Source organism: Nannobrachium achirus, assembly GCF_963921795.1.
Source record: "Nannobrachium achirus genome assembly, chromosome: 3".
Taxonomy (NCBI): domain Eukaryota; kingdom Metazoa; phylum Chordata; class Actinopteri; order Myctophiformes; family Myctophidae; genus Nannobrachium; species Nannobrachium achirus.
Window position 1 is genome coordinate 12,725,204 of NC_137812.1, and position 16,233 is coordinate 12,741,436.

The 16,233-nt window shown below is 42.1% G+C and overlaps 1 protein-coding gene across 1 annotated transcript in view; it reads right to left on the minus strand.

Moving 5' to 3' along the window:
• Nucleotides 1-16,233, minus strand: part of tusc3 (tumor suppressor candidate 3) — a 196,024-nt gene that overhangs the window by 21,813 nt on the left and 157,978 nt on the right. Inside the window, exons 7-8 of the mRNA XM_080721868.1 lie at nucleotides 11,646-11,709; nucleotides 6,909-6,983 (exon numbers count right to left, since the gene is read on the minus strand). Of these exons, the coding sequence (XP_080577994.1) occupies nucleotides 6,909-6,983; nucleotides 11,646-11,709 (139 nt within the window). The remainder of the gene's footprint in view (nucleotides 1-6,908; nucleotides 6,984-11,645; nucleotides 11,710-16,233) is intronic.

Sequence of the window (16,233 nt, forward strand, 5' to 3'; positions counted from 1 at the left end):
ACACACACACACACACACACACACACACACAAAAAAGGTAAATAAATACATAATATAAAAATGCTGGTCCAGGCGCATACCACTTAGGCATGGATGCCTGCTGGAGTCGCCGGTTTGATTCCAGATCCGGACGACCTGTGCCTTTTGTCACTCCCCATCTCTCCCCCCATGTCCTGTCAGTCTACTGTCCTATCAAATAAAGGCATAAAAGCCCAAAAACAAATCTTAAAAAAATGCAAGCAACAGCAGGGTCCATTCATAGAAGCCGGTCATTGGCTTAGCTCAAAAACTAAGCTGTAAAATCTGTAAATCTTGACTGAGAGGAATCAGAAAATTGAAGCATTTTCCTGATTTTTTTGTGGACTAGAAAACTGGAAAAAATGCGCCCACAATTTAAATTTTTGTACTGGGATGAAAATGCAATAAATCCTTTTTTTTAAGAGCTCTTTTCTTCATCAGTTCCAAATAAAAAAATGCCAAAATACGAATCTCACAATCAGAAAAATCCAGATTTTCTTTTGTGGGCTAGGAAATTGGGAATATATTGTAAACCAATAGGCCTATTTGCATTTTGTACTGAAACGAAGGGAAAAAAAATCCCCAGACCATTGTGTCCAAAACTTTGACTTTTCAGCATTCAAATTCAAAAATGCAAAATATTGCAGATCTACAATCTACGTGTCGCTTTGCACAGCGTTTCGAGCTTTAATATTGTACTTCTTCCATCACTGCTGTGATATGCACTGGAGAACAACAAAAAGCAACAAAAAGCAACACACACACACACACACACACACACACACACACACACACACACACACACACACACACACACACACACACACACACACACACACACACACACACACACTCCAGAGCTCTGAGAACTTGACGGGTCTTTTCCGATTGCATTAACTGCTGTCTTTATTGTCCACATCGCCGATGCACACTCAGATTCTGCATTAACAAAAGTAATAACAATAAAAAAAGAAATGGAAAATCAAAGTTGTACTTTTCTACTTTGAATGAAGTTTTAAACTTTTTATTTAACAGTTTACTATGAGAAACGGCGCATCATGTCCGTGTCTGTGATGCCAGGGGAACCAAATCCCTCTTATGCCTAAATATGGTGATATGGAGATCCCTGTGATGCCAGGGGAACCAAATCCCTTTTATGCCCATATATGGAGATCCCTGATGTCATCAATATTAAGCCCATATCTGTGAAAATCTATGGGTACCAGGGGTCTCCATATATGGGTAACTGGTCCGATATACATCACTGGCCAGATGGCCAAGAGATGGCGTGACTTAGGCGTCTTACTGGTTTATTTATTATTATTAGTCATTCTGTCATGTGTAATTCCGACGACGAGACTGACGGGTTCATGAGCCCTGGCACCTAATAATAATAATGTACAAATTAAGCACTAATGCCACCTGGAAGCCTGATATTAAATCTAAAATGTCATACCCTGTTTAGAAACCAAGACTAAATATCCTTGTGTACTGGAAAAGCCATTTCCCAACTGGGAAAGGGTAAAACAATAAAGATGGATCGCTAACATAGAGGATGCAAGTTTATACAATTGATTCATTTTGCGTTAAAGCTCACCACATTAGAGACGATCAATTACAACCCCCCATGAAACATTCAATTCATTTTTTTTTCTTTTTCGTTTTTGTCGCATTCCTAAGCCAATGATTTTATGACCGGCGGAGTCTTATTAGACTCAAAGGACACTCTCTCTGAAGTGATTCAAGTGATATGTTTTGATATAATAATAAGTGTTAAGCTCCAGAGGAAAAATCATTGCTATAAAGTGTTCAATAATCAAGGTCTCCTCGTTTCTCTGTCTCTTTAGAGAACAGAAATAACATTTTCCAGTCTGTTCGTCCAATCAGGAGAAAGAACATAATATCGTCGCTGTCGGGCGGAAACCTTGTACCTCCAAGTTTCAAAATAGCATGTTCTTTCAAAATTAAAGCCCTACTTCATCATACAAGAGTGTTGCACAAACGTAGTGAAAATAGCAGATCTACAAGTGCACAATGTCTTGCGATGCTGAGGTGTTGTGTGCTTGTAGATCGGATATTTTCACTATTTTTTTTTTTTTTTTTTTTTGCACAGCGTATTTTTCACTGTTTTAAAATCATAAACAAAAAAGGTTTTGGACATAGCCTATAAGGTTTCTACCCGACAACGACGATGTAATGTACAGGATAAACAAGTAGATTGGATGACATGGAATAAAACAAGATCAGCCAAGATTGGGAGTGAAAACACAGTTCAAACGTAAGCTGATGAATGCCTTGTCTGTGCTGATTAGATAAGTGGTGTCTGAACATTGATTTACTGTCCAGTGAAGAGCAGGAGAGCTGATGAGACACCTGTTGCTGAACACACACCTGTTATACTTTTTTAACCCAGACGTAAGCACCTTTACAACCCATTTAGAAACTGAGGCAGCTTTTTTAAAACACCTTCAGAATTTCTGAAAGTTTTCAGAAAATCCCCAATTTTTCATTCATGCTGAAAAGAGACGATCTACAAACTCACAACGCATCGCATCGCGACATGTTGCCATTTTGCAACCAAACAAAAAAATTACTTGCCTTTTAGTTCTACTGGATCTCTTCTCCACTAGCCGCTCTATAACATTTTAGTCTAGTTTTTAGTGAGAAAAGGCAGTCGACAAACATTTTTAGTCATAGTTTTAGTTGACAAAACCAATTGTATGTATAGTTAGTAGCCACTAAAGACCCACTCCCACTGGGCCAGATAAACATAACAAAAATATCCATTCAAGTGGATGGTAAGGTACATATAATAATATCTGACAGATATTTTGTACCTGTATCATCCTCTTGAATGGAGACCGATATTTTGCATCTGTTTATCTGGCCCAGTGGGAATGGGCCTTTAGTCTGGCGTGGCCAGACTGTCACCTCCCACAACTTGCAAAAGCTTCCGTCATTCAGTCTGGGAGACGGACATTGTGATCATGAGTATTCGGCATGAAAACCGATTAAGCGGATGTGAAGCCTCTTCCCCATGTCTGTATAGTTTTTACAGTCGCGCACATTTATCCTAATATAAATCAAAATCATCTAAGCATTTAGCTTGCTGCTTAGCAGTAATGATATTTAAAAATATATTTTCGTGAACGGAAATGCCAGCTTCCGTTATACTCGGATTTCATGAGGCGTAGTTCCAGACTGAGACTGCATGTGGCATAGTTGTCTGGATACGCAAGACAAGTGTCCACTATATGTTTGACATGTGGTCATAATACTGTATGCATAATAAATTGAATCAAGCAGTGCGGGCGGCTCCTCAGGCATGTCTAAGCCATTACCACCTGGAATTATTTTATTCTTTAGCTATTGAAAAATAGCAGATATACAGTACAAGCTCACTTGTTTTTGAAAAATCGTGAAATGTTGTGCAAATCTCTGAATATATCATTTTCAAAGCAAACTTTTGTAACTTAAATCTCTGCTACTGAGGGTCCCTGGAACAACATATTTTGAGATGGGGGTCAGCAGCCAAATACCTATACTTTTAGGGGTCCTTCCTTGACATGAAAAAGATTGAGAACCACTGAAAGAGAAACATGCATTCTATTTTTTTCTTCTAAACCTTAGAAGGATTTGGAAGACATTTATAGAATCGGTTTAAATATATTCAAAGACTTGCACAAATTCTTTTTGTGCACGATTTTTCAAAAATAGTAGATCTACAAGCTTGAAGCGCGGCACTCGGTGCCGCGCTGTGAGCTTGTAGATCAGCTATTTTTCAATAGTTAAAGCATGAAATAACGGTTAAAGTCATAATGCGTAATAATGAGTTCCCGGTCTTAAGATGCTAATGTAAACAGTGTACGGCGGTGCGTTGAGAGGCAGTAATGGGGCCAGGAGAGAGAGGGGAGAGGGGTCACCCTGCTCATTAACTGGAGAGAAGAAACAAGCGCTCCTTATCTTCACAGCTTGCTCCGTCTAATTGACAGTTATGTTAAATACTCCTCATGTTGCAATGACACACTGCTGTTTATTATGCACTCTGTGACTGTGATAGCGCAGCGCTCTGTGTGTGTGTGTGTGTGTGTGTGTGTGTGTGTGTTTGTGTGTGTGTGTGTGTGTGTGTGTGTGTGTCTGTGTGTGTGTGTGTGTGCGTGCATGTGCGTGCATGCGTATGTGCGTGTATTACCATACTAGCCTCGTAAACCAAACAAATCGAATTGAAGCTCTCAACGCCTCGCACGGCGAGGCATTGAGAGCTCGCAGATCAACTATTTTCGGGAAAGGAAAGTTGTAGAGGGGAACAAGAGCAGCCCAAGTACAGAGGTAAAGTTTACTGAGTATCGACGGTTTAAGTGATTAAATTACTTTGGATACACATTAACATGAATCCAACATACACTGACCAGTAAGACTCCCTAAATCGGGAGATAAGCGACCAGCAGGTCGCAAACACAAACTTTAGAAGCCAATGGTAGGCAATCAGGAGGGAATATGGGAAATGGGACAGATCCATGTTGATGACATGACTTTAGGGATACTGTGTACAGCTTTGTGTGATTTTAGGGCAAAATCTGTAGGAGCAGTGTCCAAATTTGTCTTTCAAGAATCTGCCTCATGGTGGCGCTAGAAGAGGGCCATGTGAGAAATGAGGGGTGGAGGCGGTCAAACAATGTAGCCATCAACGGAATCTATCTATCTATGAAAAAGTTTAATCTGCAACAATTTTATAAAAACGTTGAAGACCCCTGATCTAAACAGAAGAGCAGGGAGACCCAGCTAAATGTGTTAAAACAGCATCACAATCATTGGCCAAACCGTGGCCAAATACTTATTTATTTGGTGATACTTTTTGACTTTGAGAACCAATGCTCTCTACCATACATATTGGACAGAAATAATAATTGTGTTCGCGAAAGAATAAGTAAGTCACAACTCTACAGTCAAGTACAGCATGCTACTTCTTCTAAAAGTTCTCAGTTACTTCTTACTTTCCCACCACTGTAAAGTATCTGATGGTGGTGTTGCCTAGTGTTGCTCCATCCTCCACTGAGCTGCCCCAGGGCCCTAGTGTCCCCCCCCCCCCACACACCCCCCCACACCCAGTGTGTGGGGCTCTGTCATGAAAATGTATTCATCATCTTTCTTTCTGCCCACTTCCCATCAGGGATGGGACCATAATCGTTGCTGAGCTTGTAGATCAGCTGTTTGTTTTGGCAAACAGAAGTTAATCCCTTTTAGGCCTTGAATTATGTAATGCTTAAACAATTGAACAATAGCAGATCTACAAGCTCACAGCGTGGCACTCGCTGTGAGCTTGTAGATCTGCTATTTTTGATTATTTTTCCTTTTTTTTTTTTTGCAAGTTTTTGAATGTTCGTGTTTTAAAGCGAACATTTATAACTCAAATATTTGCTTCTGGGTGGTCCCTGGAACAACACATTTTGGGATGGGGGTCCGCAGCCAAATCCATGTCATTTTGGGGGTCCTTGACATGAAAGAGTTTGCGAACCCCTGATTTAGAAGAAGGATTTAGACGACATTTATAGAATCGGGTCAAACATAATATTCAAAGACTTAAATAGAATATTCAAATGTTTTTAGATTTTTCCAAAAATAGCAGATCTACAAGCTCGCAGCACGGCACTCGGTGCCACGCTGTGAGCTTGTATATCTGCAATTTTTCAACAGTTAAAGCAGAAAATAATGTGGTTTAAATCTAAAGCGAGACAGATTTGCGTTCAACGAGTTAACAGAAGTGTCATGTCATCTTCATCTTCGTCTTCATTATCCACTAAGTCGTCCCCAGCATTTCCCACGAGGCCGTGCGTGAATTATGGAGCATCATCAGGCACTTCCTGTTGTCATTCATTCAGTTCATCTGATTGATCCGTTGTCAGTCAAACAACAACAACAATAATGTGGGAACTCAACCTGACAGAAATCAATAAGGGTCACATTTTTGTCTGCCTGCTTCTCACCCTACAGGATCTCCCTCTACACACAGCTGATTCGCATTAATGGTCAATGGCTCTTGACACATAGATAGCAGTAGCCTTTTTTTATTGTTTTTATCCCACGATTTTGTATCCCATTTTTTAAGCGGTGAAAGCCGCTTCCAAGGAGTGGCTTTGTCTGTCCCGTACATGTTTTTATGAGGATTCCCATAGATTCTCAAGGAGTGGCTTTGTCTGTCCCGTACATGCAGAATTGAGGATTGGTCAAGCTTCACATGACAATTTGGCCCTCCAGACAAAATCATTCATTCATTCAGAATTCATAAAAATATATAACTAAAGCACATAGAAAGTATAGATCTAGAACACAGAATGTATAGATCTAGAACACAGATTTCATAGCTCTAGAACACATAGAATACAAATTCACCGCTTCACTTCGAACCGAGGTTTGATCTTTTTCACCCAGTGCCAATTGCCTATGTAATCCTGGTCTCTGCTCTCCCTCTGCCGCGCCTGGGGAGAGCAACGGACTGACCTCATGCTTCCTTCAGTGCATGAGGAGTCCAAGTTGCTTCTTTTCACCTGACAGGGGGGGGGGATTTCCCCGGTTTGGACGTAGCGCGTGGAAGGAACACGTTATACCAACCAGTTCCTTTCCCCTCCATCAGGGCTGGGCCAGGGGGAGGCAGTATAGAGACCAGGATTACTGCATGTTTTTGTGAGGGTATCTACCCTAGGAGACACGGGGAGAACATGGCAAACTCCACACAGAAAGGCCCTTTCGCCCCAACCCCACCTAGGGTGTGGGTGCTGATGACGTGGAGGAGGGAACAGGCAGACAGATTGAGGGATGGAGATAGAGAAAGTGTGTGCGTGCATGTGCGTGCGTGCGTGCGTCAATGCGTGTGTGTGTGTTACTGTACTCACTCCTTCTCTTGCCCACGTCCCCCTTGGAGGTAGCAGCCTCGTTAAGCAGAACCATCCCCATGGTGATGGCAGCGTCTGGGACACGTCGTCAAGGCAACGCAACACACACATGTGGGCCGTCAGGATATTGCATGTGGGCCCCCAAATAATTGGCAAAACACTAACGATATAACATTAGCATACGCACGCACGCACGCACGCACGCGCACACACACACACACACACACACAGTTGAACAACGTTTTGGCCCCCAGTTTTACAAACAGTATTTAATCTATACAATATACTCTAGCTGCATTAAACCATTCTAGTCTTTAGAAACCCGAACTTGAGTTACACCTGCATTTAGACCATTTGTCCGTCTCTAAACCAAATCTCTTCATACAAAGAATAGCCAACCTGCGACGCATTGTGAGATTGTGGGTCTGCTATTTTGATTCCCTCAGAATATCGTCACTGTCAGGCAGAAACCTTGTATCTCCAAGTTTCAAACTTGTACTTTTTTTCACCAAGTAAAGCCCTACTTCATCATACAAGGCTGTCGCACAGAAATAGTGAAAACAGCCGATCTACAAGCACACAACGCCTCGCGGTGCGAGGCGTTGTGTGCTTGTAGATCTGCTATTTTTACTAGTTTAGTTCATTTTTAACATGATAAATACAAAACGAACGGTCTGGACATACAAGGTTTTCACCCGACAACAACGATATGGGCGTTGGGGTTCAGGTGGTTGACTGACCATTTACCCTGCCGGTTCATTTATGTGCTTAGAAAAAAAGGGGAAAAAAAGTGTCCTTTTGGAAAAAAGGATGAAAAAAAAGCAACAGAATCAATATCCTTTTTAGCACAGCTGCTCAATCGTGGGCCAACCATATGATTATTATTTTTTTTTTCCTAAAGGGTTTCAAGTGGTTGCGTAGCAACCTTTAATAGAGTCAAAACTATAAATACACCATGCAGGGAGAGATATGGAGCCGTGGACACGGCGTGGGTGATAATTAGACCACATTGGAATGCAGCGTTTATTCAAAAGGCTGCTGTCCAAGCATATGACCGTACGGAGCAGCGGGGTCAATCTGACTGCAGAGAATCTGACTGTGGAGATCACTGGACTGTGGGGAAAGACTAAACAGCTCTATTTTTGTCCATGCCTTACCCCTTATTCCTAAACTTCTTTGCCTTTTTTTCCGATAATTTTCATCCCACACATTTTTCACCCAGTGCCAATTGCCTAATCTGTAACCTGTGTGGTTATAATTATAGTTATAGTCATTGGGCTCTGCTCTCCCTCTGCCAACCTGGGGAGAACCCCAAACTGAGCTCATGCTTCCTTCAGTGCACGAGGAGTGAGCAGACCGCTTCTTTTCACCTGACAGGGGGGGGGGGGGGGGGGGGGGGGGGTGCGGAGCTTAGGGATAAGGGGTGAGACATTGACGAAAACAGAGCCCAATGACTATAACTAATTATAATTATAACCACACAGGATAAAACACAAATTGAACAAAATACTAATTTGTTTCATGTTTTTATAGCATTTCTGGGAACTCATTTAAAAGACCGCCATTGAGTCCCGGGACTCATTATATGGAACACAGCAACATCACAGGTTGCACGCATGCACAACATTGGGTGCGTTTGGAACCAAAAAAGCAAATTAAGGTACAGTTTGAATGAGGACGTTGTGTTGCCACGATCTGTTTTTCTTCTGTCCACTGCGCACGCACACGCACACACACACACACACACACACACACACAGAGGAGTGAACATAAACGGATAATAACACAGAACCTAGCTCCTCCTGCGGGAACGACGCAACAACACCAACGCTGTTTGAGGAACTAATATGATTCAGATGCACATCTAACAAGCTTAACTTCCACTGGAAAGAATGACAGGCCACTCCACTGATAAGAGATGAAGAATGTGAACGCTACCACGGATAAAGAGAATAAAAGCCGGGTCCCTGCCAGGCGGCCTGTTAAAGCGTTTAGATCGGGAACGCGAATCCGTGTTATCTTAGACGTGAACCACTTTAGCTGTTATTTTATGCTTTAAAGTGCAGGTGCCATGATTTTTTCCCCCTCTAAAACATGATTATCTACTATTATAATTATACTAGGAGGAAGATTTTTTCCAAAAAAGTGTACAGAAAGAGTTAAAATTATGTTTTTATGTGGCCACACCCACCAGTTCATTGGTATGCGTGGTTGTCATGGTGGGTGGTGACCCAGCTGAAGTTAGCCACACCCACGTATGTTGGGTTGATTCTGTGATGTAATAAGTGTCTGTTTTTGGACCAGCACGTTTGACGCCACAAGGTGGCAGCCTACAGCTAAAACCCAAATAGAAAGGCAATACATAATTGCTCATAACAACCACACCAGGGGGTCTAATGAAGTACTGTCAACCTCCTAGACACATGAAAACCAGAAAAAGTACAAAACTATGGCACCGCCTCTTTAACTATTGAAAAATAGCAGATATACAAGCTCGCAGTGCGGCACTCGAAAAAATGTCTTACAAAACCTTCTTCTAAATCAGTGGTTCTCAAACCGTTTTTCATGTCAAGGACCTCCAAAGTTACATGCATTTGGCCGCGGACCCCCAATAATCAAAAAATATAATATGTTGTTCCAGGGACCCCCAGAAGCAAATATTTTTGTTACAAATGTTCGCTTTTAAAAAGATAATATTCAAAGACTTGCAAAAAACAAAAACAAAAATATTTTCTTCAAAAATAGCAGATCTACAAGCTCGCAGCTTGTATATCTGCTATTTTACGATAGTTAAAGCTTTAAATAATTCTAGGCCTGAATGGGTTTAAATGGCTGCGATGCATCCTCGCCTCCACTGTGTGCAAATGAACAAAAGAAGAAAGAGCAAAACTATAACGTCGGGCTGCTGCTGCTTGACACTTTTATGTCCCTAAACTGTTTTTATAAAGCTAACCGAGTCAGTCAGATATGAGCCGCGTATGATTCCCTTAACGGCCGTTTCAAATCCTGTCGGGTGAGACAGACGACTCATTTTGATACGGCGTGCCACATACTGTACGCAGACGCACAGGGGCGTCACACCACATTCTGGGCTCTGGGTACAAGGATTCACTGCGGGGCCCCGCATGAATGTTCTTCATAGGGTGAGGGGGTTTAACACATTTAGACTGGGAACGCTTTATTACGCGTTATTTTGTGCTTTAACTATTGAAAAATAGCAGACATACAAGTTCACACTCTGCTATTTTTGAAAAATCGTGAAAAACTCTAAATATTTCAAATCCTTCTAAGGTTTTTTGAAAAACCTGTGTTTCTATGTCAGTGGTGCTCAAACTTTTTCACGTGAAGGACCCCCAACATGATATGTATTTGGCCACGGACCCCCATCTCAAAATATTTAGTTCCAGGGAAAAATACATATATTCAAAGAGTTGCACACATTTTCACAACTTTTCAAAACATGCACATGCATCTATGAGCTTGTATATCTGCTATTTTTCAATAGCTAAAGTCTAAAATAATTAAGGCCCCTCCACCTTAGGCCCTAGTGACTCAGTCCCACTTTTCCCCCCATTGTGATGCATACGAACACGCACTTATTTGGCCACAGATCTGAGCCCCCATCTGAAATTAACAATAGCCTGCATCTATATAGAATTAAAGTGGTTAGACTGATCTTGTTGCTATATTAACACATTGACCGCCATTTTAACATACCTCCGTACTCCCACCTGCCATTCGTCTCCATAGACTTCCATGTAATTGGGTGTGCACGGATCATGCACACCCATGCCTAGATAATGCACCACGTGTGTCCACATTGCTCACAGCTTTCAAACAAAAAAATCCGAATGGAAATCCGTTCAGGCATTCATGAGATAACAGCCACTATGTTTAACAAAGATGGCTGCCAAAATGGCTGCCATGCTTGAAAGATGGGGTTGCTATGGGGGTTAAACATGCAATTTCGCGATTGCTATCATGCCTACTCCATTTTTGGGGGTCAAAATTTTTTTTTGAAAAAAAATTTTTTTGAATTTTTTTTTTTTTTTTTTAAATTCTCGGGACTATCGGGCCTGGCGGGGAAAGACATTGGAATAATCTCGGGACTATCGGGCCTGGCAGGGAATGAGTTAATGAACTAATTTAGCTGGGGTCATCCTGGAACCCCCTCAAGGACCCCTGGGGGTCCCCGGACCCCACTATGAGAACCACTGCACTGTACTAGACTGTACTGTACCGTAACTAAGCATGGAAGTTTATAAAAACAGAATTAAGGACTTCTTGGCCCCTGAATGCTGGAGCCCTGCTTCTGAACAATAAATCACTTTTTATACTGTATAATGTTATGACTGTTTTTGAGTTTCTCTTTACAATAACCTTTTATGATGCTGTTTTTATGTTGTTTCTTTTTACGTGGAACTTTCTTTATTTTTTTATGCTGCCGTTTCTTGGCCAGAGCTCGCTTGCTTGTAAAATATGTTTTCTGAATCTCTACTCCTGGTTCAATAAAGGTGAAGTAAAAATGCATAACTAAGAAATACATAAAACATACTGGAGGTAATTCTGTGTGCTACTGGCAGTGTGCACAATATATTTTGGTCTGTTCAGTTCAGATTTTTGTATTTATTTTTTTAGATTAGCTTTGGCCACACTGACCCTCAAACAACACCACATGCACGCCCGCGCACATGCACGCACACACGCACGCACACACGCACGGTGGTCAAAGGATACTCAGGAGGAGGATGATGTGAGACTCAGCAACAAACTGAGCCTGGCTGCTGCCATGGATGTAACTCTGGAAGAGAGAGAGACATAGAGAGAGAGAGAGAGAGAGAGAGAGAGAGAGAGAGAGAGAGAGAGAGAGAGAGAGAGAGAGAGAGAGAGACAATGTGTTAAAACAGCATTAATTGAAATCTGCAAAGCGCCACAGACTGAATAGAAACCCCAGAGGTGTCAATTATGGTATAGCAGTTGTCATAGAATTTACTTCTTAAAATAAATTCATGAATGTCTCTATGACTATCTGCGTTGATTATTTGGTTATTACATTACTGTTGCAGTATCACAACATTTGTATTTTATCCAAAAAAAGGTTTAGATTATTTCATTTTTGCTCCCCCAACCACCTAAACATCACCATTGGATCCTATTGTTTAGTATTACAATGCCATTGGCCAGGATATTTGCATATAAATACCCCCCACAGAGGCTGACATTCACACATCTTCAAGATCTCTGGAGTCCAGAGTCTGGACTAACAACATCTCACTTTTTCACTGAAGCTATTCCTCACAAAAACATAAGTACAATGCCTGTAATAATTGTTGTGGTGATCATTAGAATGTCTAGAACATGTACATATGTTATTATTGTAACCCCCCATATGTAAATTAGAGCATGATTTATAATTGTTGCTACATTACTCCTACAACACCATCTGAAAAGTTGAACAAAATAATGTTTTGCAAGTAGAAATGAATTCGGGTCTTACGGGGTTAAACTATCTGCAATGCAAATTAGAACAAAATGATGGCTTTCACAAGGTATTATGTTCAGTAGGTCAGCACAGGTTCAACATATTATTCTTAATTATTTGTGTGGCAGTCAGTTGTTTACTTGTGCCTGCAGGTAAAATAATACTATCCACTGATAGTGATCATCATCATGCCTGTTGCTAAGGTATGGCAAGAGAGAGACCATGTGATGGAGCGTGGAGACAGAGAGGAGTCTGACAGTGTGGAGGTCAGAGGTGGAACAAGTACCTCCCATATCAGAAACCTTGTATCTCCATGTTGTAGCTTATTGTATTATGTATTTATTTGTAAACTAACACCCTACTACAGTGGTTCTCAAACTTTGAAATTTGAACGTCTCCCCTTAACTTTGACAGTGTACACATGTGTACACTGTCAGAGTTACAGACTTGTAAGGGTCAATTTAGACCCCCATAAAGGACCCTATCCACAAGTTTCCGCGGGAGTTTACTGGAGACTGTTGGGACCAAACTTCCGGGTTTAACAGCAGACATACAAGCTCACGTCGCGTCGCAGATGCAACCCGTTGTGAGCTTGTAAATCGGCGCCAGCTCGGTGCAGACGTCTGCGCAATGCACTATGGGGCGTTGGAAACTCGTGGATAGAGAGTCCATGAAATCCACTTTGAGAACCACTTCCCTGCTTCACCACACTATACAGCGTCACACGAAAGCATCGTCACATTTTATGGCGAAGAGCTCACTTCACACTGGTCTGAAGTAGGGAGTAAAAAAACAAAAAAAAAAAAAAAAACAGAGTTAAGGTGGTTGCACACTGCTATGCGTGTTTTCGTTGCGTTTTGGAAATCCGAAAGCCGGAGGCCAGGGAGAGAGAGAGGAAAGAGAGAGAGAGCAAGGCACTCAGTGCGACAGCTGCGAAAATCGGGAAAAAATCAACCCTGGTCCGAAAATAAATACGAAACGGGCGGCAGTGTGCAAACGTGATTGACATAACGTGAGCTTGATTTTTTTTATTCACGCACTCCGAAATTCACTCCGATATTCGGCCCGAAAAACGCAGCAGTGTGCAAAGACCTTAAGTTACATCCAGGTCCGGATATGCAGCTCCCATCCCTAATCTTCATCATCATCAGCACCGCTCTCTTCACACTGGTCTGTAGTGAGTGGTATAGGGGGCACATTTCACTATGTGATACCATGGTGAAAACCCTTGTAAAACACATGGTCGTACACGCAAAGTAACATATTGGAGCACCTGTTACGAAACCAAATAGATCTAGAGCAGGAGTCTTTCAGGCCAAGGACCCCTTAGCTGAGAGAGAGATGAAGCAGGGACCCCCTCTACATGTTGTATGAGATTGTGTTGCAGATTTTCATCCATTTCATAGATAGATTTGTAGACTTGTTTGACAGCACTCTCGTCAGTCTATGTTGGATGCACACAAACAAGCCACTACCAATGGACGCGGATGTTGCCAAAATAACTAAAGAAGCAGCTAAGTGAAAACAAAGACAGACTAACTAACTAACAAGTCATTAGTAAAGTGAAACAAAAGCCTGCCTATACCGAACTACTCTAACCAAAACCTAACAAAAAAAAGTCTTCCACCGCCGCAAGGCTTTTAGTGTGTGTGTGTGTGTGTGTGTGTGTGTGTGTGTGTGTGTGTGTGTGTGTGTGTGTGTGTGTGTGAGACACAGGCAGGGGGGTTGCTGTGAGTCACATGCAGTGTGTGTGGGCGTGCACAACCGCTATTGTTTCCACTGAGTGGGCGGAAAGGTCAGTTCACCTCTACAATGCGCACGCACACACACACACACACATGCGTGAGCGCACGCACGCACACACGCACACACGCACACACACACACACACACACACACCCCCACACACACACACACACACACACACACACAGCTATCCTCTGTAATCCATTCTGCAGTCTTTACAATTTATAGTTTCTATTAACGGTACCCTATGTTGCTTGTGTCTTTTTTGCTATTTCAGTTTTGTCTGGTACATAGATCTTCAACGGGGAGTCTGGGCCCAAAATCTTTTCTATGTTCTTTTTTTTTTTCTTTTTTTTTCTTCCCAGCATCCATGTTCTGTGGGGAACATTTGCTGAGAATAGCAGATCTAAAAACAAAGGTCAGGTTTACTAGAAACTAACAAGGGTTTTAAGTGGCTAAATGTAATGTGAACATACACATTCAGATTAATAAAAAAGATAATGTATAAGGAAAAAGAAACAATCAAACTAGACAAATATTTTAATGTACACAACAATGACAATAGTACTGTCAAACAAGTCTATGGAGCTATCGATAACTCCCTTTGCAAGGTGCATCTGCATTAGCATTCATCTGGTTTCTGGGGCGGCAGTGGCTCAGGGGTAGAGTGGAGGGTCAGAATGCAGAGGGCTCCCGGTTCGATCCCGGGCTCCCTCAGAGTTAGTGTGGAAGAGTCCTTGAGCAAGACTCTGAAGCATTTTTATGCCCTTCACTGACTTCAAAGTTTAAATTTACCTATGAAGGTGGATTGTGATTTTCAAAGGGAATGGAGTGGTTTCTTGACATTTACAAGTTTCTGCAATAATAGGCTCCATTTGCCATAAAAATTAGAAGGGCAAAACAGGGAAAGAAACCATTTTCTGGAAAGAAAAGCAGTAGATACTAAAGAGTTGAAACACATCTGTATAATTGTTTTGTTTATTTTGGTATAATAATCGTTTTGTATGTTGATCTTTTATTATAATTCGTAGCGCGACTAGCAAGAATAAGCTGTCTGTGTGTGTGTGTGTGTGTGTGTGTGTGTGTGTGTGTGTGTGTGTGTGTGTGTGTGTGTGCGCGTGCGTGTGCATGTATGAGTGAGTGTGTGCGTGCGTGAGTGAGTAAGTTTCTATCAGTGTACAGAGTGTAACAGTGTGCTGGATAAAGGACTCCAGTAGTGCAGACTGCACAGATTGTCATCTATTGAAGCTGGTAAACGTTCCCCGCAGCAGAATGACAAACTATACTGGAGAAGAGCCTGTTGAACAAATCAATGCTAATGATAGGCCCACATCTGATAGCTGAGGCTGTGTGTGCGTGCGTCAGAGTGAGTGTGTGAGTGCGTGCGTGCGTGCGTGCGTGCGTATCAGAGGAAAGCGTAAGACAGAGACAGCGAGGGCAACATTTCATCTGTCGGGTGGAAACCTCGCAATTCCAAAACCGCTAGTTTTCATGAATTAAAATTCAACAATATCAAAAGCAGCAGATCTACAAGCTCCAAAACTAACTAACTAAGACTAGTTTGCAGATCTTCTACTTTTGTGTGGCGCTGGAGTAATGATCAATTAAGGGCGTTGGGTTACTTTAATATGGAGATGAGAGGTTTCTGCCCGACAGCGACGATTTGTAAGATACAAAGCAATGGAAAAAGAAAGGGAGAGTCAAAGCCAGAGAGAGAGAGAGAGAGAGAGAGAGAGAGAGAGAGAGAGAGAGAGGAGAGAGAGAGAGAGAGAGAGAGAGAGAGAGAGAGAGAGAGAGAGAGAGGAGGTCTTTGTGAGTCTTCAGACCGTGGTTGGATCTCTACACATCATTACTGTCTATCTGCTCCCACACTTTTCCACACGGCTGCCCACACTTCTGGTGTCCTCCCCCCCACCAACCACCCACACAGATGTATAGGGTGGGGAGGGGAGGGGAGGCAGGGGTGTCACACCACAATCTGGGCCCTGGGTACAAGGATTCACTGCGGGCCCCCCATGAATGTTCTTCATAGGGGAAGGAGGGGGTTTAACCCATTTAGACTGGGAACGCATTATTACGCCTTATTTTGTGCTTTAAC